This window comes from Carya illinoinensis, chromosome 8, assembly GCF_018687715.1.
Source record: "Carya illinoinensis cultivar Pawnee chromosome 8, C.illinoinensisPawnee_v1, whole genome shotgun sequence".
NCBI classification, from domain to species: domain Eukaryota; kingdom Viridiplantae; phylum Streptophyta; class Magnoliopsida; order Fagales; family Juglandaceae; genus Carya; species Carya illinoinensis.
The window spans coordinates 9446857-9474536 of record NC_056759.1 but is presented as its reverse complement, the minus strand read 5'-3'; the positions used below and the strand labels follow the sequence as shown (position 1 = coordinate 9474536).

General features: G+C 36.3%; 2 protein-coding genes across 5 annotated transcripts; both read right to left on the bottom strand.

The window, feature by feature from the left end:
- Window positions 1–580: 580 nt before the first annotated feature.
- On the bottom strand, window positions 581–5880 carry LOC122319157 (histone deacetylase 19). Of its 3 annotated transcripts, none has more exons than XM_043137098.1 (7): window positions 5722–5880; window positions 4355–4890; window positions 2589–3029; window positions 1978–2208; window positions 1501–1571; window positions 1362–1419; window positions 581–1021 (listed from the first exon to the last, which is right to left on the bottom strand). In XM_043137098.1, exons 2-7 carry the CDS (start codon window positions 4880–4882, stop codon window positions 926–928), a joined length of 1425 nt encoding a protein of 474 aa, XP_042993032.1. In that variant the 5' UTR covers window positions 4883–4890; window positions 5722–5880; the 3' UTR covers window positions 581–925. The 3 variants fall into 3 exon arrangements, with proteins under 3 accessions (XP_042993032.1, XP_042993033.1, XP_042993034.1); XM_043137099.1 differs by lacking the exon at window positions 5722–5880 and adding an exon at window positions 5577–5711; XM_043137100.1 differs by lacking the exon at window positions 1362–1419.
- Window positions 5881–7776: 1896 nt separating this feature from the next.
- On the bottom strand, window positions 7777–27145 carry LOC122319156 (stromal processing peptidase, chloroplastic-like). 2 transcript variants are annotated; one of them, XM_043137096.1, is made up of 25 exons: window positions 26782–27145; window positions 26239–26482; window positions 23637–23696; window positions 23296–23534; window positions 22154–22352; window positions 21688–21735; window positions 21460–21567; window positions 21176–21364; window positions 20768–21067; window positions 19646–19747; window positions 18756–18890; window positions 17281–17505; window positions 14104–14307; window positions 13817–13987; window positions 13030–13179; window positions 12061–12198; window positions 11278–11505; window positions 11046–11198; window positions 10736–10862; window positions 10507–10639; window positions 10182–10302; window positions 10018–10098; window positions 9630–9731; window positions 9146–9443; window positions 7777–8281 (listed from the first exon to the last, which is right to left on the bottom strand). In XM_043137096.1, the coding sequence occupies exons 1-24, from the start codon at window positions 26958–26960 to the stop codon at window positions 9210–9212; spliced, it is 3870 nt and encodes a 1289-aa protein (XP_042993030.1). In that variant the 5' UTR covers window positions 26961–27145; the 3' UTR covers window positions 7777–8281; window positions 9146–9209. The 2 variants fall into 2 exon arrangements, with proteins under 2 accessions (XP_042993030.1, XP_042993031.1); XM_043137097.1 differs by lacking the exon at window positions 23637–23696 and having other exon boundaries at window positions 26782–27144.
- Between the last annotated feature and the right edge of the window lie 535 nt (window positions 27146–27680).

Here is a 27680-nt window from a genome sequence, read left to right as displayed (position 1 = left end):
GAATAGTTAGGATTTTCAGACTGTAATACATACATATTTGATCTATATTTTTCGTAAAAATCAATCTCCAAATACATGCAACCATGGAGGAAATCGAGTGAGGAATATGAAATGAGAATGCAGAAGCTCGGTGGCCAACCATGGAGGATCCCGATTGAAACAAAGTCCAACCATTTTCAGATGCCGAAACTCAAAATATGCAAGAGAGAATATGAGAATCCTGCCATGGAGGAAACCGAAAGGGAAGAAAATCACTTACAATCGTTGCGGACTGGTCCGATGGCGAGGGAGGAGGTGAAATCGCGAGGGGACCCAAATGTCCAGAGCAAAAACCGCGGGACAAGAGAGAGAAAATCAAATTTGGGGATGTACAGTCGATGCACAAATATGAGGATTTACTGTACAAACTGGAAACCCAAACCCCATTTTAGGGAATGGGATGGAGGAGCCAAATTGGGAAAAATTCTATAATTTTCCCCAAATTATAGGGAAAGTATCGGTATGTAGATGCTGATGGGGATGCTCTTAGAACCGGCAAAATGCATATTCCACAGTCCAAGTGAAGACATTTGACAGATAATTAATACAAAAAAATTGCATAATTCCCAACTTTAAGAATGTGTCATACTAAGCAACTCCTGTTACTAAAGATATCATGATCCATCTATAATTAATACTATCCAAAACTGCTATAATGTACTGTTGGCAGTCGATTTTTACAATCGTTGAAATATGCACAAAGATGGCCAGAACTCATGGCTCATGCTTCCAAAGTCCAATTGACGCTCCTTCAATTTTTATTATATTTTTTCAAGCACATATCAAGAGCTATATGGCAGTACTCTTAAGTAAAACTCCAATCATAACTACGAGTGGATAGATATCGGATTTTCGAAGTTCGTGAGGTATGTTGGGCAACCTTAGTTCATGATTTCATCTCAAGATGCTGATCAGATGTCTTGTTTGAGTTGTTCTGCTCCACTATGATGCGCGGCTCATCTATTTCCATCATATTCGATGCCTGAAAGTAACAAAAATTAATGCCATAAGGGAGATGTTGACTCGAGACTCTTTCCAAATTACAGACATTACATTGAAGCATGCAGGCAATGCTTTGTAATCTGAACTCATTCTGAGGTCAGAATAAATATATTTGTATATGCGAACATAGATGTTTATTATATTATTTTTTGAATCCCCCCGGGCCAGAAGAGAAAAAGAAGAAGAAGAAATAAATAGCTGAGATAAACTACCACTAGATAAATCATAAGCCAGAAAAGACATGTTTAACCTCCAGTAGCCTGACAATATATGTAATATTGGTAACTACATAGCGAAGCATATAATAGAACTTAACATACTGGCTCTATATGTTCAGGTTCAATGTATTCTCTCTTCACTCGACTTGGCAAAGGCTTACTGTGTGACAGAGAGACAAATGTTAGCTGTCTCGAGAGAATGAAAACCAACACATACACACACACAGGAAACTTTGCATACCAGTCGTCATCAGAGTCCATGTCAGAATCAGGATCCCATCTTTTATCTCCATCATCTTGATCTTCATCCACCTGAATATAAGCAACCTTTAACTTACAACATGTACAAGCAACAGAGCCACGTCCCACCATGGTGGTCATGGTATCAAATCATATCACAATAAAAGGTAGAGAACTTGGACAAGCACATTCATTCCTGATCCAAGATCAATGATGGTAAAATACACAGCTGGAAGAACCTAGAGAACTATATGATTAATATTTCCAAGATTAAGCTCTATAAAGTTATTTCCTTTCAGATTACCAGTTCAATGCGAGAGACTAAGATTATTTCTAGTTGACAATCATCGGATAGATGATAAAGGGCATAACACTTCAGTGTTCAAAATATAAACCCATTATAATGAAGGAAAAGAAATGAAAACAAGGATGTCACACACTATGACAATGTAATGACACAAAAGTTACAAAGACAAACCTCTGGAAGCTCTGTATCAGGTGGCCTCTCTTGGAACTGGACACTTGGAGCATGTTGTAGCTTTGACAGATAATCAAGGAGTTTTGCCCTAATCTCTTCCAATAACTGACGGGAGTTTTTGTTTTCCATGTTACTTGGAGCTACATGAAGAGTATATTCTGGACCAAAGTACTCGTAATATTCATGTTGTGGCATCTTATCATCAAGTTCAATCCCAAGGGCAACACCTGTCTGCTCAACAAATAGCATGATATATATCTATTTCAATAATGAGGTTTATCAAAATGAAGTAATAATTCTTATATAGGCCTGTATATTAATATGGGGTGGAAATTATAATTCAATACAAAAAATTTCTGCCTCTTGTTTATTCAAATGTTATATAGAATTTCCACTCAGAGAGATCCGGAACACGGCAGCAAGAACAATTTAATGAAGAAAACTGCATATCCAAGATTCTTAAGGGCCAAATCAAACTCCAAAACACTGATTTAAAATCAAACGAATTTTTTAGCACTGATTAAGTTTATTCAAAATTTAAGCTTTTCCATCACTCGCGTATGAAGGTTAAATAAAGGACACTCAATATGTGTATCGAAAACATACAATACCTCATAACACCAGCAGCGAGCAACATTTCGTATTGTATAACCACCTCCACCCAGCAATAGAAGCGGAACATTGAAAGATCTCATAAATCTGACACACTCTGCGTGGCCCTTAATTGAGAGATTGAAACACCCTAATCGGTCACCAGACAAAGAGTCTGCACCACACTGTAGAATCACAGCACCAGGCTTATAAACTTCCATCACTTTCCCTATGATTGGTTTAAACAAGGACTGGTAGCTCTCATCATCAATACCATCATCAAGAGGTACATTGAGAGAATAATACTTCCCTTTATCATAACCAACATCATGAATATCACCTGTACCAGGGAAATAGTCTCCAAATTTGTGAAATGAAACAGTCATGACCCTATCAGTTGTGTAAAAAGCCTCCTCCACACCGTCACCGTGGTGGATATCAATGTCCACATATAAAACACGCTGCATTCATATGAGAATGTAAAGCTATAGTCTGATCATTTGCAGAAATCAGTAGATTATATTGCACGCTGATAGAAAAATAATTTATCATTTGCAGCCCAAAATGAGCAAGGATTTTCACTACCTAAAATCTTAAAACTGTGAGCAGAATTCAAGCTGACAACTGGAAACATTAAAATGACTGATGATCATGATAAATAAAATGATTAATAGAACTAGTCAACAGCAGTCGCACAAACTTACACATAAGCAACATTCAATTCCTGCTTCAATGAAACAACTTGTTGTTACTCAAATTAGTTCAAGAACTGGTTGTTCACAGACAAAGCCAAGACAGAAGTTTTGCAATGAGAATGGCTGGTTATGAAACAAAAATCAAACTTCGTGACTGATTATGTAGTCCAAGAATTTCCATTGCACTCCAACAACCAAATAAAAAAGCAACTATTAGACTTGAAATTTTTGAGTTTTTATTGTTTCGGAATTTTCAAAAAATGAGGCTGAAGCAAAGTAGTGGAAGAGAAACGTAAAGTTCTTGCAAAGCAATGAGACAGACGAACAATGTACCACCATTAGTTAAATAATGTTGCAATATTAATTCACTCAGGGCCAGATGAGTAGGTTCTAATTAGACATTAAAACAAGAAAAAGAAGTTGCTTTCTCGTGTCAAAATTGAAAAAAATAAAGAGAGAGAGAGTGCGGCAGGGAAAGATAGACCAGAAAAAAGGCTTCTGCCACTCCTTTAAAGTTATAATAACAGTGTTTTTCAACCGTGAATAACAAGAAAGACTTATATGCATTCTACAGAATAGTTGGCCACCTAGTCGCTGGTTTCTCTAAACAGCGTGTCTAAAACATAACAAAATAGAAAGCAACTTCTTGCAGTTCTCTAAATAAGAACAACAACAATAATAATGGCATCAAATTTGACCTTGATGGTGTATAACTTCAGTTCACTACATTCAAGAATCAATGCAAATGAGTAGCAGCTCCAATGAAATTTCTTCACCAAATTGAACAGGGTGGAGGGTGTGTTCTTGGATTAATGAAAAAAGGTGCCAACGTAACCTACCAATTGAAAAAGGGAAATACTCTAGCCACAAAAGGATTACACAAAAGCAATCTCACAAACTGACGTTACTTGATGTAGTTCATCAGATTATAATATTACTTTTATTGTAAAGTAGATCTAACGGATTAGATGAAGCCACATCAGTTTGTGAAATTGTTTTTGTGTAATTCCTTTATGGATGCAGTGGTACTAATTGAAAAAATATAGTTAATCCCATTCTCATGTGCCATTAAATATGGAAAAATGACCAACCTCATGTACTTTGAGAAGCTCCAGAATTGCCAAGACAATATCATTCACATAGCAGAATCCAGAAGCCTCACACTTTTTGGCATGATGCAGCCCGCCAGCCCAGTTTAATGCAATATCAGAACCTCCTTGGTTCAATTTCACAGCACCAGCAACTGAACCCCCAGCATAAGTCTGACAGAATGAGTAAAGACCATCAAATACAGGGCAGTCTTCACCAACATTAAATCTCTTGAGCTGCCTCAGCTGATCTTGCTGTGTTTCTGGGGTGATAGCCCTTAGAAAGTCGACATAATCATCAGCATGGAACTTGCAAAGATCCCTATCTTTGGCAGGAGTGGGCTTCAGGACCTGCATATGCTGAAGCAATCCATAGTGGGCTAAGAGAGCATGTGTCATCCGAATCCTATGTGGCTTCATAGCGTGACCCTGTCCGTAATAATAATTTCCAACCTCCGGGTCATAGAAGTATGAAACTTTTCTCTTCACCCCGTCTGGCCCGGAAGAAAGGGAATTACCTCCACTTTCCATTAGTAGATCTGAGAAGAGGAGAATGATAACAAATGATGTCTTATATACCAGCAAGAGTCCAGACAATTAAATCAGAATCAACACACATTCCAACGGTCCACTAAAAAAACTAGCTGCAGTTGATTCCACTTGGAAACTTTGTGGAAAACGGATATATATATTTTACAAGAAAAGGCATCAAAGCGACAGAGCGTAGTGAAGATAAACCGCTGGTGATGATGATGATGATATTATTAATAATAATAGTAATAAAAAAATTGATTTGAAAATAGCGAGTGGATAAAATAATGAGTGTGACCGAGGCCAGGGTAGGTATGAGAACTAGAATGAAGGGCCTCCAATACCCTAAAATTATATGAGTGTGAGCAGTAACTCGATGAAAACGCATTTATGAGAGATGCGAGAGCAGATTCATCACTCCAAATTAATTACGTACGGGAAATAAATGGATCGTTAGTCCTGGATGAATGTTACATAATTAGACCTGACCCTATAAGCTAATCATTCAAAGAAGCAGAAACCATAAGAAGATGTATGCTAAAAACAAAATAATTAGTACTGAAAAGGAAAGCAGCACAACAATCTACGATATAAAGAAAATAGAACAAAAAATGAAGGAACAAAAAATTCTGATGTATCCAGAAACTAATTGAAACCAAAAAATGTGAGGCGGACAACAATAAAACCTGCATACCTATATCCCCCGACGGTCATTCAAAAAAGAAAGAAAGAACAAAAAAAAAAAAAAAAAAGCAATCTTGGAGAAGATGTGCGAACAAAATAAGATCTTTAGAAACTCAGAAAACGCAAAAAGAAAACGCATGTACATGCATACATACATGTACAAAGCAGATAGACAGCGTTTGTACTGCGAAGAAGGAAAGAGAAAGACCCAGAGTGGCGTCTTCAACTGTCTGTCTATCCTCTTTCGTACCAGTATCACCTGCTCGGACGAGTCTTGTTCTCTGGGACATTCATGTTTTTTTATTTTATTTTATTTTTTATTTTTTATTTTTATCTTTGAATCTTTGTTGATGATTCTAATTATATATTTTATAATAAATTTTTTATTAATTTAATAAATTATATTAAATCATAAAATTATTTTTATGTAATTTTTTTTTTTTATTACTAGAATATTTAAAAGGATCGACAATTTTCTGTGCCTTGGGTCCTTTTCTTTCCGGGGAAGAAAAGCAAGAAAAATCCTATTGACTCTTTCCCAGTAACTATCTTATTAAACATATATCATATATAATTATAAACAATTAAATTATTTGAGAAAATAGTTCATAAAAATAAATAATAGTATTTTGACTAATCTTATTTCATTTAAAAAATATAATTATAATTTATAGGTTCTAGCTTATACATCATTTATGACTGCTCCTGGATTTATCATATTCACCGTTTTATTTTTTTCTATTGTAATGCATTTGTTAAATTATTATTAAAAATGAATAAATTAATATTATTTTATATTTTTTCCCATTTAAAAACTTTATTGGTAAAAATATATTTTATATTTTCTAAAATTTATCTTGCAATTCCAAATTTAAGAAATTTAATATTATGTCTAAATCTAAAAATTAGAATATTATCATTAAATTCAAAGAATAGTATTGCTAGTACTATAGGACATCCTTAATTTAGAACAAATAACAATTATCTTCGTATTATTTATCATAATAATTAGTCAATCTAAATATTAACTTTGAAAATAATATTATTTTCGTTTGAAAAAAAAATAACAATTATTACTTTCGGATTTCAAATTAAAAATATATTTATACATTTTAAACATTTATTTTCATGTAGTTTTCTGAGATAATTAAAAATAATATTATTTATTTTATTCCGTTTATCATTTATAAGAAAATTAATATTATTATTTTGAAAATGGATAATTGTTTTTATACCAACTGGAGCTATGTGTTTCCTACTAATATTATAGTATAATTAGTTTTGAACATTCGATATGCTTTATATGTGTTCCATAATTTTGTATCTTTTGTTTTGTTTTTGTTTTTTTTAAAGTAAAATTATAACTATTTATAAAATTTATTGTATAGATTTATTACTATATTTTTTTATTTATCATATTTCCTATCCTAATTGATATGCGTATTGAAAATTTTCTTCTCTGCTATACTAATTGTAAAAGGGAAGGGTGTTAACGCCGCGTAATGACTTTAAAACATAACAGAGTATTATTAAAAAATTAATTTTGTTTATATGAATCTTATATTTTATTTACTTTTTTCAAAACGATTATGTATCAGTTACACAATTTATGGTTGCAATTATCTTTTCTTGTATTGATATATACTTCTATCTGTTAAATATTATTTATTGAGTTCGCCTAAAGAAAAAAACTTGCATAACTGTTTTTCATTGGAGTAAGACTCTTCAAGAGTTCATATTCCTCTAACGTACAAAATGAGAGATAGATAAATGCAAAGTAAATCCTACAATATTTAATGAACATTTAGTAAGTACCACCCAAGAGAGTTACCTAAGCAACAATCGATGCTCTCAGGTCAACTTTCATACATCTCTCTAATTTCAAACCCTAAAATTCGAACAAAAACACGTACACATTATATTCTCTCTTCTCTCTCTTATGATTTTGCCTTCAGAAATCAAACGAACATTTAATGCTGAGGTTGTATGAACTACTGTTTTACAATTTTCGACTAGTAAATGCAACAAAATAACGTACACACTCTTAAAAAGAGGCATTTGATCAATACAGAAACACGAACAACTGCATTGCTAGTCAAGTAAACAAAAGCATCAGTGTGATAACAAACAGATTGGTTGCAGGGACAAAAAAACCAACACATTAGAGAAAAGGAAAAAGAAGGAAAAACAGAAAGGAAGAGACGAAATCCTGAGAGAGAGAAGGGAGGGAGGGGCATGTTGTTTACCCCAATGCTTATAAATTATGGTACATAAAAGTATCAGATCAAAATTTACAATAACAGAGAGACACCGAGAGAGAGAGATGGCTTGAATGTTCTCCACTATTGATCTAGCCAACAGACCAAACACTGGCCTCTGTGTTCTATTACTCTACAAGCTACACTAATTCCTTTTCCAACAATTACATCGTCTCATTCCTTTTCCATGTAATATACCGAGTATTACATTGTATCGACGATGAATGAGAAGAAATGGGTAATAGATACTAAAATAAGTTATTTTGGCACGTAATGATCAAAGCACTTATAAATAGGCTATCACTTTGGACTGTTATAATTCCAAAGCCTAAGGCGATGAGCATATAGAGCAGGTCCAGCTACAACTTTGAAAATTAGGGTCTTCAGTCTCCACCTCAGGCCGTGCAAGCTTTCCTCCATGCCCATCCCACAAATGCTTTCTTTTTGGTAGGTAAATCTGAAAAATGCAAACATGTGTTACCTCTTATTGCCTCTTGGGGATCTTGATCCCACTCAAAAAGGACCAAAGCAACATTGATATTCTTTGCACGATGCACAAAAGCAATCATAACTAACAATCTGTAGTGCAGGCAGGCTATATCAACATGTATTTCAAAAAAATATGGTGAAGCTTTGATCATTTGACAAACTCTACATCCAAAACAATAAATTTATGGATTGGACAATAATTTTTAAAAATGGATGACTGCAGCTCTTAAGGGCATTTATTCAAGTCAGGATGCTGCAATGGTTTTATTTGTTTTATTAGGTCAGGATGCTGTCAAAAGTCTAAGCCCAGATTTCTATGATCATGTTATTTTGTTCCGGAGACCATTCTCACAGCATCTCATACTCTGAAAGGAAGCAAAAGAAAGAACCCAGGAGCTCCTTCGAAAAATTACTTCAAAACAAAGGACTCTCTATTGGTTCATCACAATCACTTGTCTTCAGCTTCAGGTCACAGGATGCTGTCGGGGAAAGAAGCTGGCGGAATGTCAGGTTTCAATGATCAGAATAAATCAGAAGATGATGCCCTATTCTAAAATTATTGCCAACATTATAGTTGTTATGCACCATTTGCTACACTATGCCTGGATGATGGATTCACCCACACACGAGCTCTCTCCTTTATCAGATCATAATCCTATGTCTAGAGCCTCTCTCTCTCTCTCTCTCTCTCTCCCTTTGTATGATAATCAAAATCCCTTTCTTCATAGAAAAAAGGTTATGATTATCATATAAAGACAGTTACAGGCTTTGGGAGATTAAAGCTAGTTACTGTAAATATGGAAATGCATTTACACAGAATGAATAAACATACCTTCAAGGTTTATTATCTATTCCCTACAAGAAAGCAGGATAGCAGCAAGTATGATCAAGGAAGATCATGTTGTAGGCCGTGTCATCGTAGATAAACCACGTCCTGCAGGAATAACCCCAGGAAAGCCTTCGTGTGATTCATCCTCACCAGTAATTTCATCACCAGCTTGGGCCCCAGCAACACCAATGCAGGAATATAAATAATTTTCATCTACTTTCAACTGATCATAAGCAAGGTATACATCCTCAATACTGGCAGCTTCATATAGTGATGTAAGATCTTTGATGCATGATATGCCCTGAGCAGACATCATCAGAAAGGCATAATATTAATCGACCATAAGAAATTCTAAGGAAACTTCAACGGCCATTGCAAAAAGGAAAAATTTAATTATTTAATCTTCAACAGCAAAATATCCACTTAATATCTACATTTATTGTTATCTCAAGGATGGAAGACTGAACAGATGATATTTTCACTTTACCTTCCTTGGAACAGAAGAAGCCTGTAAGTGAGCTAACAATCCAAGCCAATAGGCATTTGATTTGATTTCAGCTTCATGTCTCATGAGAAGTGTCCGTTTTGCCTGCAAATACAAAAGGCATGGACAAATTTAATAGAATATTTTATTATTTCAAGGACAAAGTCAAGGACAAAAGATAACAGAAGGTTTTGGGTTGAGATGGGTGCGTGGCGGCAGGAGGCAGTCAACAAACATTGAACCAAGCCACCCTTAGGAATGGTGATAACATCTAACCTTGAAAAGGTTCATTTCACATAGTTGTTACTTATCATGTGTTCTTCATCGGATGTTTATTATTTAAAAGATGCTGTTATATGAAGCAACACGAGGAGTTCTGGTAGTAACTAACCCTATCCAACTCCCTTTGGGTAATCTTGTTACTGTGTAAACCTCTGAGAACGCTCTTGCATGCCTCAACAGCTTTATGCACCTGGATATTAGTAACCCAATTTAATAAACAGACTGAAATGAAGGAAAATTATTTTATGCAGCTGTGTTGAAATAGACCCACACCTTGCCTGGAGTTGATGTTACTGATATTACATACCACCCCAGATTAAGCCTATCAAACAGATTCAACTCGAATGACACATCATATGTCAGTCCAAGAGAATCCCTGACTGTTGTAAAAAGCCTGTACAAAGCACATGGAATATTTTACACTTCCCAGTAACGATAAACAAATGTCTTCCATCATCACAGCTAATGTTAGATTAAATATCTTACAGCTAATGCTTCAGCTATGCAATTCCAAGTTGGGAAAGAAATTATTGGATGTTATTCTAATAACTAAAAAGAAAATTTTAATGGAAATGCATGGTTGTGCAGGAAGAACAACCTAGAGTTTATGACCTCAGCCAGTAGCCCCATAGTGATGCCAAAGAAAAGCGAATGACCACGAAGTTTTCTTTGCAGATGAGTCTGGACAGCCTTCCCCTCCATGTGCAGTTCTTCAGATTTTGACTCAGCGACTGCATAAGACATTTCCCAGCCATGAAACATGAATGGCTAATTCTGGACACAAAGGACATTTCTTACCCAACTCTACGTAGGATGCAACAACTCACCATCAGCTGTTGAAGTATTTCTAATTGACTCTAACAGGTCTTCACTATCAACTGTGAAACCCCAACGGTTTGGTGCTGGGCCTGCAATATATGCACATGCTCTCTCATCAGTGTCCTTCAAGAATACCTGTTCAAGACAAACAAAATACAAGTAGTCACATGGTTAAGGTATAAATTACAGCCACCTGACATTCACAGGATAGAAAAAAGGAAGAAGAACTGAGCAACACTATCAATACTTCAGATGCATCACAGACATTACAACGTCTAAAGCATCAACACATAAAAGTAAACTAGCTTTATTTCTCACTTGTTGAGACTGCAAATCAGATGGAGATGGCCGAAAGAAGATTGGGCTAAATTCTTGCGCTCTATCAGAATTTCTTGTAGCTCTAACTGTGCCCAGGTAATCAAGAACACAAGACTCAATCTCCTCCTCTGAGAAGTCCCCGACAATACTCACCTGTACAATGAAAACATGCACCGTTTACAAGATTGTAGTGATGTTCACATAAAAGATCCAGAAGTAAGTAAATATGCACCTCCATGTTATTGCCTACAAACTGATTCATCACTGCATCCTTAACAGATTGCAATGTCAAATTTTCTAGTGACGGTGGTGTAGGCTCCACAAAACGCTCATCACCATTCAGCATCGCTAACATGAGCTTGTGAGCAGTTGATCGTTCCAAGCTTTTAGGAATGGACCGATAATATGATAAATATAACTGCCTTGCTCTATCAAACGCATCATCGAGCCAGACACTATGCTGCAAACCCAGAAAACCAACATTAGGCATTGGACAGAACAAAAGCATTTTTATAACATTGCAAGTACACGGTTTCAGGAAGAACTCAAGAAGCAATGGTACTCCCCACCCATCACTACCCCTCCAGCTATGTAATTTATACAAGTTATTTTATCCTAAAAATCTTGCCCCTTGACTTGTAATGGTGGTTATTTTAGGTAAACCTGTCTTGTTTTGACAGAATAGAATGGAGGTGCAAACTGTAATTTCACGAAATCCTGTGCTTCTTTTGTCCCTTTTTGTTCAGTTCAATTTAATGAATAAACAAATTTTTTAGATTAAGATGACTATGAATCCAAATTACCAACCTCAATCTCCTCGAACACACATTGGGCATTGATTGTGACCCTTAAATTCCCATTGAAGACGAACAGTAATCAAATACTCAAAAAGGCATTCGCATGAGTTTAAGGGGATTGAGAGTTCTTATTCTTCTTCCGTTATGGGAAAAAAATGTGCAGCCCGAAACTTCTAAAATATTATTGACTAAACCACAACCGTTGAAAATTGGCTTACCTCCAGTACCATATGAAGTAACTGGAAAGCTGCACGCATGCCATTATCTCTTAAAGTAAAACGGAACTCCATGGAAATAAATTCCTCAGTAGACTCCAAAGAGCAATTTATTAGATGATTCACACAGAAAAGTTCTACCTGCAGAAGACATTAAACATTCAAGACATAAGCACCATAACAGGTGGAGGTGGACATTTTTTTTTCATAAGTAAAGATTTTATTCATCGAATGCAATAGGCGAAGGCCATGTACACAGGAAGTATACAAAAGAAACACCTAAATACATTCTAGAACTAGAACAACGAGGACAGCAAGTCATGGACTTCCCCACCATTAATTACAATAGCTGAAAACCAACTAAACAAAGAACACAAAAAAATTCCCAGATTTCATCTGCATTGCGTTCCCTGTTATTAAAACACCTCTCAGTCCTTTCAAGCCAAATGCACCACATAATACACAAAGGAATCATGGACATACCATGATGAAATATAAGCAAGATAAATAAACTGATGAATCTCTCACTCCTATGGTCCAAATCATTTACACTGGCAGGCAAATGACACCATCCATATTTAAAATAATAAATAAAATGTTGCCTCATATTTTCTAGCTATAATTCAAGTTATCTATATACTTATGACTTAATACACGTGAAAAATTATCTGGCAAAGTTATTTCAAGAATTTATAGTGAACTATCAAAAAATTATTCCAAGGGCAAGGAGCTAATCTAGCAGAGCTTTGTCTTATGTAAGGCAGATTGCAATTAGTGAATTCTATTTTGTTTGCCATCCAAACAAGCAAGGGATTAAGCTTCGAGAATTATAGTGGGGGATGACTCGACATATGATCAAACAAGAAAAATCTTGGCTCTGCCAATGATCCCCTCATTTTTTAATACAAAAATCATGAGTGAGAATTATCAATTTTCCATTTAAAACGAAGGGGAAGAAAAAGGTTTCATTACCTGCTCCCTTGAAAAGTCGCCAACACGACCACCCTCACTAAGAGTTCGAACACCCACAACAACAGATCCTTTTGACTCAGGACTTTCAGCTGCTCGTCCTCCACCAACTATAAGTCTCATTACACCTCCCTGGGCTTCAGTCTTTGAAATCTGTAAATGAACAATGACATACTCAGTGAAAGATGTCCATGAGAGAGGCTTGCAAAACTAGCAAGCCCCTTTTATTTTTTAATCTGACACTTCAAGGTGTTCTTTTATATACTTCCTGTGTACATGGGCTTTGCCTACTTCATTCGTGTCAATAAAATTTTCATTTTACTGATAAAAAAATAAAATAAAATAAAATAAAAAATCTGACACTTGGCGAGGGTAAATCTCAAATTTATATATTTTTTTATCAGTAAATAAGGATTTTATTGATAAAATAAGAAGCCAAGTACACGGGATATATACAAGAGCCACACCTTGGCATGACTGTCTAAAGATACAAGAAAATCATGTACATTCATGTCATTAAAGTCTATTACAATCAACCAATAGAATAAAGTGTGCAGAAAAAAAGTTTTAAGCTCAAATTTATATTAATAGGAGAAAACAAAACAACATGGTTCAAAAGAAAAACCACATTGAAAACCAAGGTTACATTCTTCTCGAAACATTTCTAAACACGTGCGCACAAACATAAGACCAGATGCAGTCACATAAAGGAACACTGAAATATAAGAAGTCAATTTCACTCTCAATGCTTCATGAGCAATTTAATATGCACATATCTCCTATATATAACCTTGTAATTTATGGGAATTCCATTTGAAAGACGACATTGAGTAATCCCTGTTTCCTTGTCATGCACTTTTGTAACATTTGTTTCTGGACTTAAAGGAATAAAGGTTGGGCTGCGTTGCAGCCTTAACTCCTGTAACTGTGATGAAGATATCAATTCTTTGGGCACCTCAAGCTGCTCAAAAAAGCAAAAAAATAAATCACAATTAAATCTACCTCAAAAAATAACTTCCACTAAACAGCTACTAGAAGTTAAAGTGGAAAAGAAATGAAGTTGACTATGAAGGAAACCTCAGGCTCAGCCTCTATAGGCTCATCTAGTCCAGATTTTATCGCAGCTGTAATTTCAGTTGGGGATATCTTGAACTCAGTTTCACCGATTCCATCCACATGCACTTTCTTTGGAACACATGCAACAATTGCTGCAGGAAGAGGTGTGGTGGCTTTCCCAAAGTCAGCAATATACTCCAACACCTTGGCACCAATAGAATTGACCTGCAGCATAGAATAATTTATTTGGAATTGAAAATATAGGATGCAAGATGGCCATGCAAATAGGAAACAAAGCCAAGAATAAAAGTGAATTCACTTTATGAACTTTCACTGAAAAACTTCCACCCCCCACCCCAACCACAAACCAAAAAAAAAAACACATGCACCCCACAATTACCTTGACAATGTATCACTTAACAATAGTTTTGCCAACAAATTTATTATCCCAATATATATATATTTTTTTGATGTCAGGGAACCTCTCCAAGGCAGGGTCCAGCAGAGTAAACCCTGGTCCCGTGCACCGCACCCTCAAAAGTTTCCCTACACGGAACTGGTTAAATCGCTGGTTTTTCACCAGGGGGTGTGGCCCCAAAGGATTGTTTACACTCATGAGGTGTTGAACCTTGGACCTTAGTAATATTATCCCAATATTACCAAGAAGAGAAACATTCAATATGTTCCAAGGAAACTAAGCCATTTGATTCCGGGTAAGATACAGAATTTAATTGATATTTGCCCTACAAACATACAAATTGATGAGCTAAGATGGCAAGTAGAGCTTAATATCAAACTGATGAGACTAAAGCCCATACCAAACCTTTTCATTCTTTTGAGTTGGACACAGTACAGTAAGTTCAAAGAAATTTTTAAAAATGTTGGCTGTGTGGCACTGCAGCAACCATTTAACTGGGTGAATCACCTCTCCATCATCATCAACCAAATCCTGGAATTCTCTCTTGGTCCCTCCCCATCCACCTCTTGCCTGGCTCTTTCTACCACTTCTGCACTTAATTCAGCCCCCCCCCCCCCCCCCCCCCCCGCCCTCTCTCTCTCTCTCTCTCTCTCTCTCCCCAACCAGGCTTACTCCGGCCTACTATTTCACAGGCCCTAGAGGAAGTAATTCAGACCTGATAATGTAAATCATCCTCAGATATGGCTAGGAGGCATGCTGTTTCAGTCAAGAAGTGTTAGTCTATGACAAGCTAAAAAGCGGGCTGGCTCCATCTCATACGTGCACTCCAGTAATGCATTCATGGATTGCGCCGGTGACCAGAAGTGCATCAGACATGTTTTGGAACCCTTGTACATTGAAAGTATACAAAACGATACACTTAACTATCAAGAAGAAAAAAAGGAGCAAATCTCTTTGAATTCTAGAAAGGTAGAGAAATGGGAGCTATTGTGAGCAACCATCCAATCATAAAGAGTGCTGAACATTGTGCCTTTTAGTTATATTGTTGTCCTTCACGGTCTTCAAAGGTCCGAGCATTGCGTTCTTGCCAAATGCACCACACTAAGCACAAATGGACCATCTTTGAAACCACTAAACTTCCATGGCTTCCACAAGGAATCTGTCAGCATGCAACTCCACCACTTGTGGGGCATGACCCACTTGATCACAGTTGAACATTGCTGCCCATAATTCACCATCCAGATCACAATGTAACAAAAGGTGATCAATGTTTTCCCAATTATGCTTTCACATAGAGCACCAATCTTTTATTACAATGTGTTTCTTTTAAACTGTTCGCAGGTGAGGGCAACCGTATCAGTTTTTGGCGGGATGTGTGGTGCGGAGATCATGCTTTGAAAAGGGCATTCCCGGCTCTTTATAGTATTGCAGCGAATAGAGAGGCTTCAGTGGCAGATATGCGTTTCTTTTCGCATAGCTCTCATCAATGGAATATTCTTTTTAATAGGAATTTTCATGATTGTGAACTAACTAGTGTATCAGATTTTTTCAGCTTACTATACTCCAAGGGAATGCCAACGACACGGGGATAGATTGAAGTGGAGGTCTAATAATAAGAAATGCACGGTTAAGGCGTATTACAATATCTTGATAATACAAGATCATATTCCGTTCCCCTGGAAAAATATATGGAGGTCCTGGGTGCCCTCTAAAGTTGCTTTTTTTGTATGGAGTGCTGCTCTTGGGAAGATCTTGACTACGGATAACTTGAGGAAGAGGGGTTGTGTCATGGTAGATTGGTGTTATATGTGCAAAAGAATGGAGAATCTGTGGACCATCTACTATTGCATTGTGAGGTAGCAAGGGGGTTGTGGGATGAGATTTTTCAAAGGATTGATGTTCCTTGGGTGATGCCCTTGAGGATTGTGGATCTGTTGGGTCGTTGGAGGAAGCTGCAAGGTTGTCATCAAGTGGCTGCGGCGTGGAAGATGATTCCACTATGTATCATGTGGTGTATTTGGTTAGAAAGGAATGCACGTTGTTTTGAGGATAAGGAATGTACAAGAGAGGAGCTGAAGAATTTTTTTCTCCACACACTATTGTTTTGGTTTTCTGCTATTGTACTAAATGGGGATAATGCTCATGATTTTTTGTCTTTAATTCAGCGCAGCTAGAATGTATTTAGGTGTTCTTCTGTACACTTCCAGTGTACATGGCTTATGCCTTTTTCATTCATTTCAATAATATTTTCTCTTACCTAAAAAAAAAAAAAAAAAAAAACTGTTTGCTGTAAGTATCTTACCTAAGGCGGCCACCTGAAACAGAAAAACGAAAAAAAAGAGAAAAGAATCCTTGAAGACACCTTGTTTCTATTAATACATTTCAAGGGAAATAGGGAGCCAATTGGAGGAATAAGTGCATTGAAGAAAGACAAGGCCTTTTGGATGGGATCCAACATATTTGCTCTTCATTGCCTCTTTTCCACCTAATCATGTGCTGATTGCCTGCTGATCTAATAAAGTTATATGATACACTGAAGTTACAGTGACTAGAAGTGCATCAGACATTGAATAGTGCCGATCTAATTATACCCTTCAGTTACAGATGCACAAAAGTGATTAGGATCAAGTAATCCCTTAAGACCTACTTTTTTTGGGAAACAAAAAATGATAAACTGGAACTTAAATTTCTTGCAGAACCTAAAATGGGAAGAAAGAGAGAGAACTTAATGGATTGGCGCAGCAGATGCTAATTAGTAGGATCATTACAAATGAAATTACCTCTTCAAGAGTAACTGTTCCAGCGACAGCAACCAAGCTCTCATGTCCTTGTCTCTGATCCATAACTGTATGGCCCAGTGCGTCACTCTCCATAATAAAATCCAAATTATCAACGGATGACACATTATCTATCAAAGCTGCTAGGTGTTCACTATCTTTTAATAATGCATCCATATAGCGTGTTAATTCACCCCTTGTGACACCAAATTCTTTCAGCCTTCGAACCTGAACCAGAACCAAATATTTCACAGGTTAGCAGTAAAAAAATTGCAAAAGAAAAAAAGAAGATTTTATTAGTACTTCCAACAGTATCAATGCTGCCACAAAATTACCTTCAACTAAAACAGGTATGCATTGATAACTACATCGAAGTGGTTATTGATGTCTAATGTAATAATACCAACTATTCAATGCTGAATAATATTTTGCAAATAAAGGGAAAGAGATATTATTTGTAAGCCAGTGTGTAAAACACACCATCCACATCACTTACGTAGGAACACACAATGGCGGAACTTCAGAATTTTTTTATGCACACTTTAATGCTTTGGTTTTCAGCCATTGTACTTGATGGAAACAATGTTCATGACTTTTTGTCTCTAATTTAGAATGTATTTAGGTGTTCTTTTGTATACTTCCTGCGTTCATGGGCTATGCCTATTTCATTCATATCAATATAATTTACTTCTTACATATATAATAAAAAAAAAACATAGGAAGATTTTATTTGTAAGATTCAAAATTTAAAATTTCTCTTCCAAATCAAATTATGGCATGTAAGTGCTTTGGTATGTGTGCTCTACACACCGGCTTATAAATAAAATTTTCCAAAGGAAAAAACAAATAGGTCTGATAACAACATCAACGTGCAGGCCCCTGCCCAACCTGGCCTGGTTTTAGGCCTGCACTAGGCCTTAGAAGAAAAATACCCCGGCCCGCCACCCTCGGCTCAATGAACAAGTTATTCATTTATTTTTGGAAGGGAAACACATTGAATCCCCTCTTGGATCTGAGATCCAACGCTTCTGCTAATGAATTTGGGACCAGGAGTGGCTTGTTGGGCATAATTTTATGATTTGCAACCTTTATGTAAAAGGAGATAACGTTGATCTCATAGTCATGCCAATATGCATTGGCATCAGCCATGGCCAGAGGATAGAGAATTAGAATTAGGGTGTGGAAGTTTTATATATCATTGGGTTGTATATCTTCAATAATTAATTATTTTTCTTCTTTGTAAATAAACACAAACCAGGATAAACTGGCTTGTGAAAAAGTTTCCAAGTATGGTGTCCCACTTGAAATTGAGCCTTAAATCTCAGTCCAAGCCTGCCCAAATGCATGCCAAGCATGGGCAGCTGAGTAGGCTGCCGGTCTATGATCAGGTTTAATGATAACAACCAAAAAGGATAGAAGAGAATGCACCCAACTCAACATATGTACATATTAGAGTGGGAATAATAGAAATATTGAACCTCTTGGACAGCAACTCTAATTGCACTCTGCCAATTCTTTGGTTCTGCAGTTACTGTAAGAGTAGTGACAGTGCATCCTTCCCTTCCAGAATCACTGTGATCCAATTCAACTGATGTGAATGGCGGATTTGAACTCTGAAATTTTACATGTGTTAGCTATACTTTTAGAGGGATACACAGTCTTATCAAAGCACAAAACAAGGTATTTGATAAGCACATGGACAAATAATGACTTAAGCAGATGTATGGTTCTTATTATCAGCTTGATTAAAAGTTTCCATTTTATGATTGCAACTTTATTAACTGGTTATATATCGTATTTTACTCTAATAAGCAAATACAGCTCACACATCCATTAGGGGACCCCATGACTACCAAAAAGTAAATCTCCCTAGTTAGCCATATCTTTATTATTCATTGTGAAGCTTTCCTTACAGTAAATTAATCATTTTTTGTCTGTATACCTGCATCAAATACTCATAGCTTAAGGAACAATCTTTACCAGGATAACTTAAAGAAGATGAGGCAAAATCCAGTGAAACAAAAAGGAAAGCATCACGATGAAAAACAAACTTTTATAATTAGAATGATCAGTGGCAAACCAACACAACTCAGACAGAATGACAATGACCTGAGCTTGCGATCAACTGATTCATATTAGTAGCAGGAACAATCATTGGGAGAACTTAGGGATTTTTTCTTTAGCACTTTGAGATTGTGGGCTAAAGTTTTTGTAATGGAAGATATTTTCCAGTTTCTGTTTTAGTTTTCCTTTTGTTCTTGGAAAGTAGTAGGTATTTCCTTTGTATACATCCTGTGTACTTGGGCTTATGCCCATTTCTTGCGAATAAAATCTTTTATTACTTATCAAAAAAATAATTCGAACCCACCTTGTATCTTGTATTAATCCGAAAATGCAAGGCAGACAGAAATATTCTTTTCATCAATACATTTCGCAAATCACCATACGTTTGAACCTTGTTCACCGGGATCTGCAAGAAATTAAACAATATAAGAACACTGGAAAAGAAGAGGAAGAGGAAGAAGAAGAAGAGAGATACAAGGTAATCAAATCCACAAAACATTTTTTTTATTGGCATCGGGTGTCTGGAAACAGCGCCCTGATTAATTCCAGGGGTGCATAGGCTCTTGGCAAGGAGTTTCCCGCAAGTGCACCTAGGGTAATTCAAGGGGAAAATCCCCCCGTCAGATGGCACCTAGGAATTGTTTGCACCCAATAGGATTTGAACCTTAGACCTGGAGAGAGAATACCACCAAGACCAAGGCCTTTACCACTTGAGCAAACCCTTAGGGGTTAAATCCACAAAGCATAAAATACTCATCATATAAACTGACACCAGTCAATTACTGAAGGTTATTTTTCTAAAACCGTTATATTCTATAGATCGTAGCAAGTGATTGCTTTATGTACTCAAACTTGGAATCTGTTGGTGCTTTTAAGTTTCAAATGTTAACTCAAATTACAATTTTTTAGTGTTGCTCTTGTACACTCCCCATGAAATAGGTGGCACCCCCATTTGTACTCTTATAACATATTTTTATCAAAAGAGACAAAATATAACCTGGAGCTGGTCCCTTTGCTACCCAGCATGTAGAATACAGAAGACACTGTCGTTCTAAAAATCCCTATTTGTAAAGACACCAAGGAACTGATCTAGGAACTGCAGATACTTAAAAACAAATCACACATGGCTACAGCCCAGCATGGTTGAATATGTCTTAAGATTCTTTTTTTCTTGGATTGCACCAGGTGTCCAGAACAAAGTCTCGACCAATCTACCAGGGTGCACAGACCCTCGGCATTGGAATTGAAATGTGCCATCGGCATTGAAATGTTTTTTTCTTATAAGTACAACATTTATTAATACCAATACATGTAGCCAAGTACACTGGATGTATACAAGAGAAAACACCAAAAACTAAGAACATCTTCACATAAATACCCACACCAATGGAAATGGACCACTAATTAAAAGAACAACTATTGATACCTTGCAGAACATGTTGATTGAAAAGTTTTGAAGCAGTTCATGCTGGAATATCTGTGGAAGCTTTCCATCTGTGCTGCTTCCAGGAAGCGACCAATTATGCTTAACTGGAGGGCGAACTGCATGCCTCTCTTTCTTTAAGATTTTGGATTGATCTAAGGAAGTAGATGATTTTTCATTCGATAAACTTCCGGCCAGCCCAGCTGAAAGCTTAGGAACGAGAAAACTGGCCATCGCACCAAATGCACTTGGACTAGGTGCAGAAATAGCTTCATTTTCTAGGCCAGTTTGCCCAAAGACAGCCTGCATGCAAGAAGCTAATTATGGTCAAAATTCAGGAGTAAATTAAAAAAAAATCTTTAGTCTGGACTCAAAAGTTACGAAAGATATATAACTGAATCTGTGACATACTTCAATCTGGCCAACTGTCTTTGAGATGTTATCAATATCCCCCACTATGTACAAGGTTGCATTTGCAGGGAAGTACCAACGCTCATGGAATTTTCTTATTTTATCTGCATCCCACTTCTTAATCTGCTCTTCTAATCCAATCGGGAACCTTTTACTCAGCTTATTTTCAGAATGTAAATGTTGTAACAACTGCATTCAAAAGAAAAAGGCATTAACATTATGACATAGGCCACTGATGTGAAAACATCGACCAGCTGAAACACAAAAATATACTTAATCCATACCTGGCAATCAACACGATACTCTATTGTATTCATCATCTGTAATTCTGAAAGAATAGCACGTCGTTCCTTTTCAACCCGAGAAGCGAGAAATTTTGGGTGGAATGCTATCTATATGCACAAATGAGATAAGGTTATTCATGCACTTAAGATAGGAAATAATTTAGGAGGGGAACAAAAGAAAAGCAACACGTGCACTGTAAGCATATGGAGGACACTGATTTTTCTTACCTCATTTAATGCATCCAGCACTGATGGAAGTAGATCTCCATCAGAGTCCTGGTAAGCATCACCACACCACAATCAGTAAACAATGAAAGCAAAGATTGCAACTTGTAAGGGCATGACAAGATATGAGTAAGTTGATCTTATACAAATACAAACGAAATTCTGCGTGTTGCTAATTTGACTTCACAAATTTGTGTCCCAAGGACATTGAATACAAGTACAGATTTTATGTTACCCTCCATCATTCCAAAAAAAAAAGGTTTATGCATTTGTTTTAACATATTTGATTGAAAAAAAAAAAATTGATAAAAAATAAGATAACAAATTAAATCAAGGAAAAAATGTACAAGTACAGCATATCCTGAGCTTGTATGCAGAGAAATGAAAAGAAGTGTGCAACTAAATCAGTATTCAAGGTCCCATAGTAGTAGTACGCACGATAAGATGAAAGGTATCTAAGGGAAGAAACCTTTGTGCTGGTTGGTGAATGAATGTGGAACACTGTATGGTGGAAATCAGTGTAAGCATTAGATCGGGCTCCTGTCCCAAGAAGTTTCTCACGTTTCTTACTTCCAAGGAAAGCAACATGTTCAATCATATGAGCAATTCCTTGCTCATCATCCTCCTCATCAATTGATCCAACATGTACTTCCATGTGTGCTTCAAACCTAAACAAGAATATTTCTACATAAGAACAAGCCAGGGGAGGAAAGAGATTCATTTGTATAATATATTTTGTTAGTAAGAATGGGGATCTATAGAAAAGCATACACATAGGTGAATCTTCCAATATGCTCTTCCCATAACTAAAGAGACAAACTTATTTCTTGATCATTGTACTTCAAAACAAAAGTTAGATTTGTGTACTGAACAATTCTTTTTAACTGCTATCTAATTTTAAGCTAAAAGTGGTACATTAATTGTTTTGTATGATAGATTGTCAATACATATTTGTAATTCATCCTCCCTTTTTCATCAAATTAATTCATGTCTTTCTTTCTAGCATTCATCCAAAACAACGACAGTTACAGTAATTAAAGCATATCATCCTTTTGATATGTAGGTTAGTTTAAAACCCAATGCTAATCACACAAGGAATCATGAAGATAAAATGTAACAACTCGTCCATTAGAAATAGTTCCTATCGACATCATTTTTAAACCATTGAAATTAAATAAAACCAGTTCGAAAAGTTACAAGAGAATAGGACTCATTTAGGGTCACTTTAACAAGTACAATTGGAGCAGATTAATTCATCAAAAGGAAGGTTTCTGAATGATAAAAACATAATATTGGAGTGATGGAAATGTTTTGGAATTGAGCATCAAGCTTTCTTTAAAAAAGGAATCTTGTAATGAAATTACTGTGTGATGTTGATACTTGTGAGAAGAGGTATAAAAATTAAAATTTCAATGAATATTTGAATAAATGTTTAGAAACCGATGGGAACCTAACATGTATTTATGTATGTGATGTGTTTTTAGAAGTTTTGACTAACTCAACTGAACTTCATATTAAGCTTGTGGCTTTTCAAAACCAGGAATTATTCTATCTTACCCGATCTTTACATGTGATCTATGTGTAAGCATTTTAGGTGTGGACAAACCATACCTATTTGGTGGTACTTTATTTGGTAAAATAAGATAACGCAATCCATTTTTCAGCTGCCCACGATACACTTTTGGGTGAGATGGAAGTTCAGAACTTAAGAATCCCTCTAACTCTGCTTGATCTATTTCAGGATAAGATATATCTAAATCTTGTTTCTCAAGGACATCTGGCCAGGCTGTACTTGCTGCATGAGGCTCATCTGGACCAACAGTTGCTTGTGGAAGATGATCATACTTCACCTGAAAAAGATATAGTGAGTACAAAATGTGAGACAAAATACTTGAAAGCAGGGGAAAGAAAAATGCCAGTACACTAGGCATCATCTTATATAGATCAAACACCTCTTTTCTTGCAGGGGAGAAGGTGCCATTGGACCCAAAACATATCTTATACCAGCCCTTCTAATGCACAATAGATGAAATAATCAATATAGGATTAGATACAAAATAGTTTCTGTTTCTAGAAGAAGTCCTTCACAGGCTAAAGCATGCACTCAAAATGCAGACACCCCCACCCCCAGTACAAGCTGATTAACGAACACTGTTTTGCAATTCAAGTAGATATCTCAGCAAGCTTAAAATTAGTTGAAAATTAGTTGCCTGGTAAAAATGGAGAAGTAATGATAAAAACAACAGCAAAATAATAATAAAAAGTAATCAGCCTAAGACTGAGGATAAGATATATGCCATACCATTCAGATAACAAAGCATACAGTTTTACCCAGGCAACAAAATGAGACTACAACAGTACAACTTCCTCCAGAAAGCTAGATGTTAATAACAAGTTAAATAAAATTTGAAACAAGTCACTTCCTGCAACTCAATAAATTATTTTGCTACTAATTCAGTTTCGTTGTTATTTCCAATTCCTGCCAGCATTGCAACTAGAATAGAGAAATTTCAACATGATTTCCTGTGGAATGTTATAGGTGAGGAGCTCAAATTTCACCTAGTGAGGTGGAAAAAGGTGTGTACACCTTTGAGAGATGAAGGATTGGGGTTCGTAATGCGAGGACCTTTAACAAGGCATTATTAGGAAAATGACTGTGGCGTTATAATAATGAGAAGGGAGCTTTATGGAAAGAGGTGATAGACATGAAGTATGGAAGTGCACGGGGGTGTTGGTGTTCTAGGGAAGGAAATGGGGCATATGGGGTGGGGTTATGGAAGTATATAAGGAAAGGTTGGTGTTCCTTTGCTAGTAATACTCGGCTGTGTGTGGGGGATGGCAATAGGATCAACTTTTGGCATGATGTGTGGGTAGGAGACAAGGTCCTGAAGGATGCCTATCCTATTATTTTTAGAATTGCTCGGAATAAAGAAGCTATGGTGGCTGATTTGCGGGTAATAACTAATGAAACACAAGAGTGGAACATTAGTCTTACTCGGGATGCACATGATTGGGAAGTGACTGGGCTGGTGGAATTTTTCAGCCTGCTGTATAACACGGCTATTGACACCATAAATGAAGATAAGATGGTATGGGGACCTTCTAGGAAAAGAAACTTTTTTGTGTGCTCTTCCAATGAGACAATTACCATGCAACAAAGACAATAATTTTCCTTGGAAGAACAGTTGAAGAAGTAAAGCACCTACCTACCAAGGTTGCATTCTTTGTATGGACAACAACATTAGGGAAGATCCTAAATATGGACAACCTAAGAAGACGAGGCCTTATAATCACAGAATGGCGCTGTATGTGTAGAAAGCGTGGTGAATCGGTAGACAATTTACTTTTACATTGTGAGTTTGCCAGGGAAATCTATAATTATTTCTTCAACAAAATGAGTATAGCATGGGCCATGCCGAGAAGGGTGGTAGAAATACTAGATAGCTAGAGAGGAATCATAGGGACACCACAAATTGCAGCCGTGTGAAAGATGGCTCCTCAGCCATGTGGAAGATGGCACCTTAATGTATTCTTTGGTGTATTTGGAGTGAGAGAAACGATAGACTTTTTGAGGATCATGAACGCTCACTGAAAGACTTTAGGAGGTTTTTCTAAAAGATTTTATTTATGTGGGCCGTCACTCTAGAGTTAAATGGTCTTAGCTTCCATGATTGTCTGGTATCAGTCACTAGTTCCTAAATAGGTGTATCCACATGTATACTTCCAGTGTACCCGGACTATGCCTATCTATACATCAATAAAATTCTTATTACTTACCAAATAAAAAAGAAAAAAAATTAGTTTCACCAATTCAATGACTGAAGCAACTCAGTGCAATCCTGGTCAACGAGTAATCATAATTCACTTATCTTCTTTCACCATTTTTTTAGGGGTGTCCATTATCGGCCACCCCGCACAAATTTTCTTTTTTGAGTGATTGCTTGGAAGCTTTACAAAAACCAAAGATTAAAAAAGAGCATCTATTAGTCATTGGCGCAATCAAACTGTACCCACAATATCCATAACATACGATCCTCTCTTCTTCTTTTTTCTTTTTTTCTTTTTTCAGAAGCTCTCTAGGGCAGGGACCTTCGGACCCACCCCTGCAAAATAAACTCTAGTCCTGTGCACCGCACCCTCGAAAGTTTCCCTACACGGAGCTGGTTAAATCATTGACTTTTCACCAGAAGATATGGCCCCAAAAGATTATTTGCACCCATGAGGTGTTAAATCTTGGACCTTGAGGGGAGTAGTACCCCAAGACCAATGCCTTTACCACTTGGGCCAACCCCTTGGGGTTTCCATACTATATAATCCTTGACAATACAATACTTGGTTTCTCAAGTTAATATTATGTGATGCAGCATTATTAAAATCAGAAGCTCCCAGTGCAATTACATGAGTTCATAGAACCAGTCCAACATCGAGAGGAGTCAATGAAGTGGGAGAAAGCTCTTGATTACGTATGATCGTCGAGTGCGCACACAAAAATATCAGTTGATAAGAGGATATGAGCTGTAATGTAATAGAATTAACTTGATGTGGCGTACTTACTGAAATATTGCCAATACTGTGCTTTGATATATGGAATGTTGATTTGTCAAGAAAGGCCCTTGGTATAGACCTTTTGATATTAAGATGAGATCTTCTGCAGTTGAGAGAGCAAGAAATGCAGGCGTTCCGTCCAGAAAAAGGTGCCTCGGTCACTGGTTCATTAAACATAGAAGTATACTGTTTCCGAGTATAATTCTTATTTCTGTGAAACCCCAATCTGCCATTACCAAGTTCATGGGGGTACCTTTCGTCCGGAAGGACACATAACCAACCAATTGAAAATGAATTATTATTTCAATTCCAGAATATAATTGGCAATAAATCGTATTTTTGCTGAAAATACAAGAAAACAAGCATATGAATATCGAAGGTAGATTTAAAAGGCACACCAGAAGCAATACTTGCGAATAGGATACGCCTATCAATTGAGAATTAACTATCTTGAAAAGGAACAAAAAAAAGTGAAGTAGAAAAACCCTAACGAATAAAAATTTGAGAGACGGGGAAAATAAACTTCAAGATAAAAAGAAAAAACATGAATACCTCCTGGTGGGAGGAAATAGGGAAAGATGGCGGCTATGGAGTCGGAGGAACGGCGTCGAAGGGCGAGGCAGAGAGAGGACCGAATTATAATGACCCCGCCTTTTGCAGTCTCTTGAACTGCACCACGGACCGATTTGAGGGGCGCCGCTGCTTCCCACCACAGAGCTTAACGCAGCCATTGCCAGATTGAAGTATTGAACGAACAATCTTTAAACACGATTTTATTGTGTTTTTTTGTAAAGAACAAAAAATAGAAAAGAAAAAGATTAATAGCCCAATAGGGTTTGGGTTGTAGCTGTAGGCTGTAGCATCCGGAGATGGAAATAGGCGGTGTGCAAGCGATCTGGAACAATCGACGATTGGCTGGTTAATGGTTTAGCTCTGGTCCGTGGGGCCTGCTACTTCTTTCGCAGATTTTTTCTATTTTTCTCAATTAAAGAAAATACAAAATTAATTAAAAACTAAAAAAATTAATCCTATATACATTCAAACGTTATGTAAATGGATCTTACCTTCTCTTTTTTATTTTTTTAAATATAGGGTGGGGGTTTCAAACCGAGATTTCTATTTAGAGAATTAGGTCATATTTGATCGTACCATTAGACTTTTAATACAGCTCATTTCTTTTAAAGAAAAAAATTAAATCTGTTTATATGAATCTCACATTTTTTTTTAAATACACAATGTATACATATTTTATAATTAAAAATATTATTTTTTCTAAAAAAAATATCTTAAAAATATCATTTAACCATTTTAATTATTTTAAAAAAAATAATATTACAAATAGTCATTTTTACGTATTTTTTATATATTTTATTAATATAATTGATTGAATTAATTATTTTTTAATATATAATAAAATATATAAAAATATATATAAAAATAACTACGTATAA

What these genes read in the sequence shown, in the direction of transcription:
- LOC122319156 (XM_043137096.1), bottom strand. Translation starts at nt 26,960, where the DNA reads ATGGCTGCGTTAAGCTCTGTGGTGGGAAGCAGCGGCGCCCCTCAAATC. An exon ending in AGACAGTTGGCCAGATTGAA is followed by an intron (nt 21,068 to 21,175) that starts GTATGTCACAGA and finishes TCTTGCATGCAG; the next exon opens with GCTGTCTTTGGGCAAACTGG. An exon ending in AAATACTTCAACAGCTGATG is followed by an intron (nt 10,640 to 10,735) that starts GTGAGTTGTTGC and finishes TGTCTTATGCAG; the next exon opens with TCGCTGAGTCAAAATCTGAA.
- LOC122319157 (XM_043137098.1), bottom strand. Translation starts at nt 4,882, where the DNA reads ATGGAAAGTGGAGGTAATTCCCTTTCTTCCGGGCCAGACGGGGTGAAG. An exon ending in ATGGACTCTGATGACGACTG is followed by an intron (nt 1,420 to 1,500) that starts GTATGCAAAGTT and finishes TCTGTCACACAG; the next exon opens with TAAGCCTTTGCCAAGTCGAG. An exon ending in AACCTGAACATATAGAGCCA is followed by an intron (nt 1,022 to 1,361) that starts GTATGTTAAGTT and finishes TGTTACTTTCAG; the next exon opens with GCATCGAATATGATGGAAAT.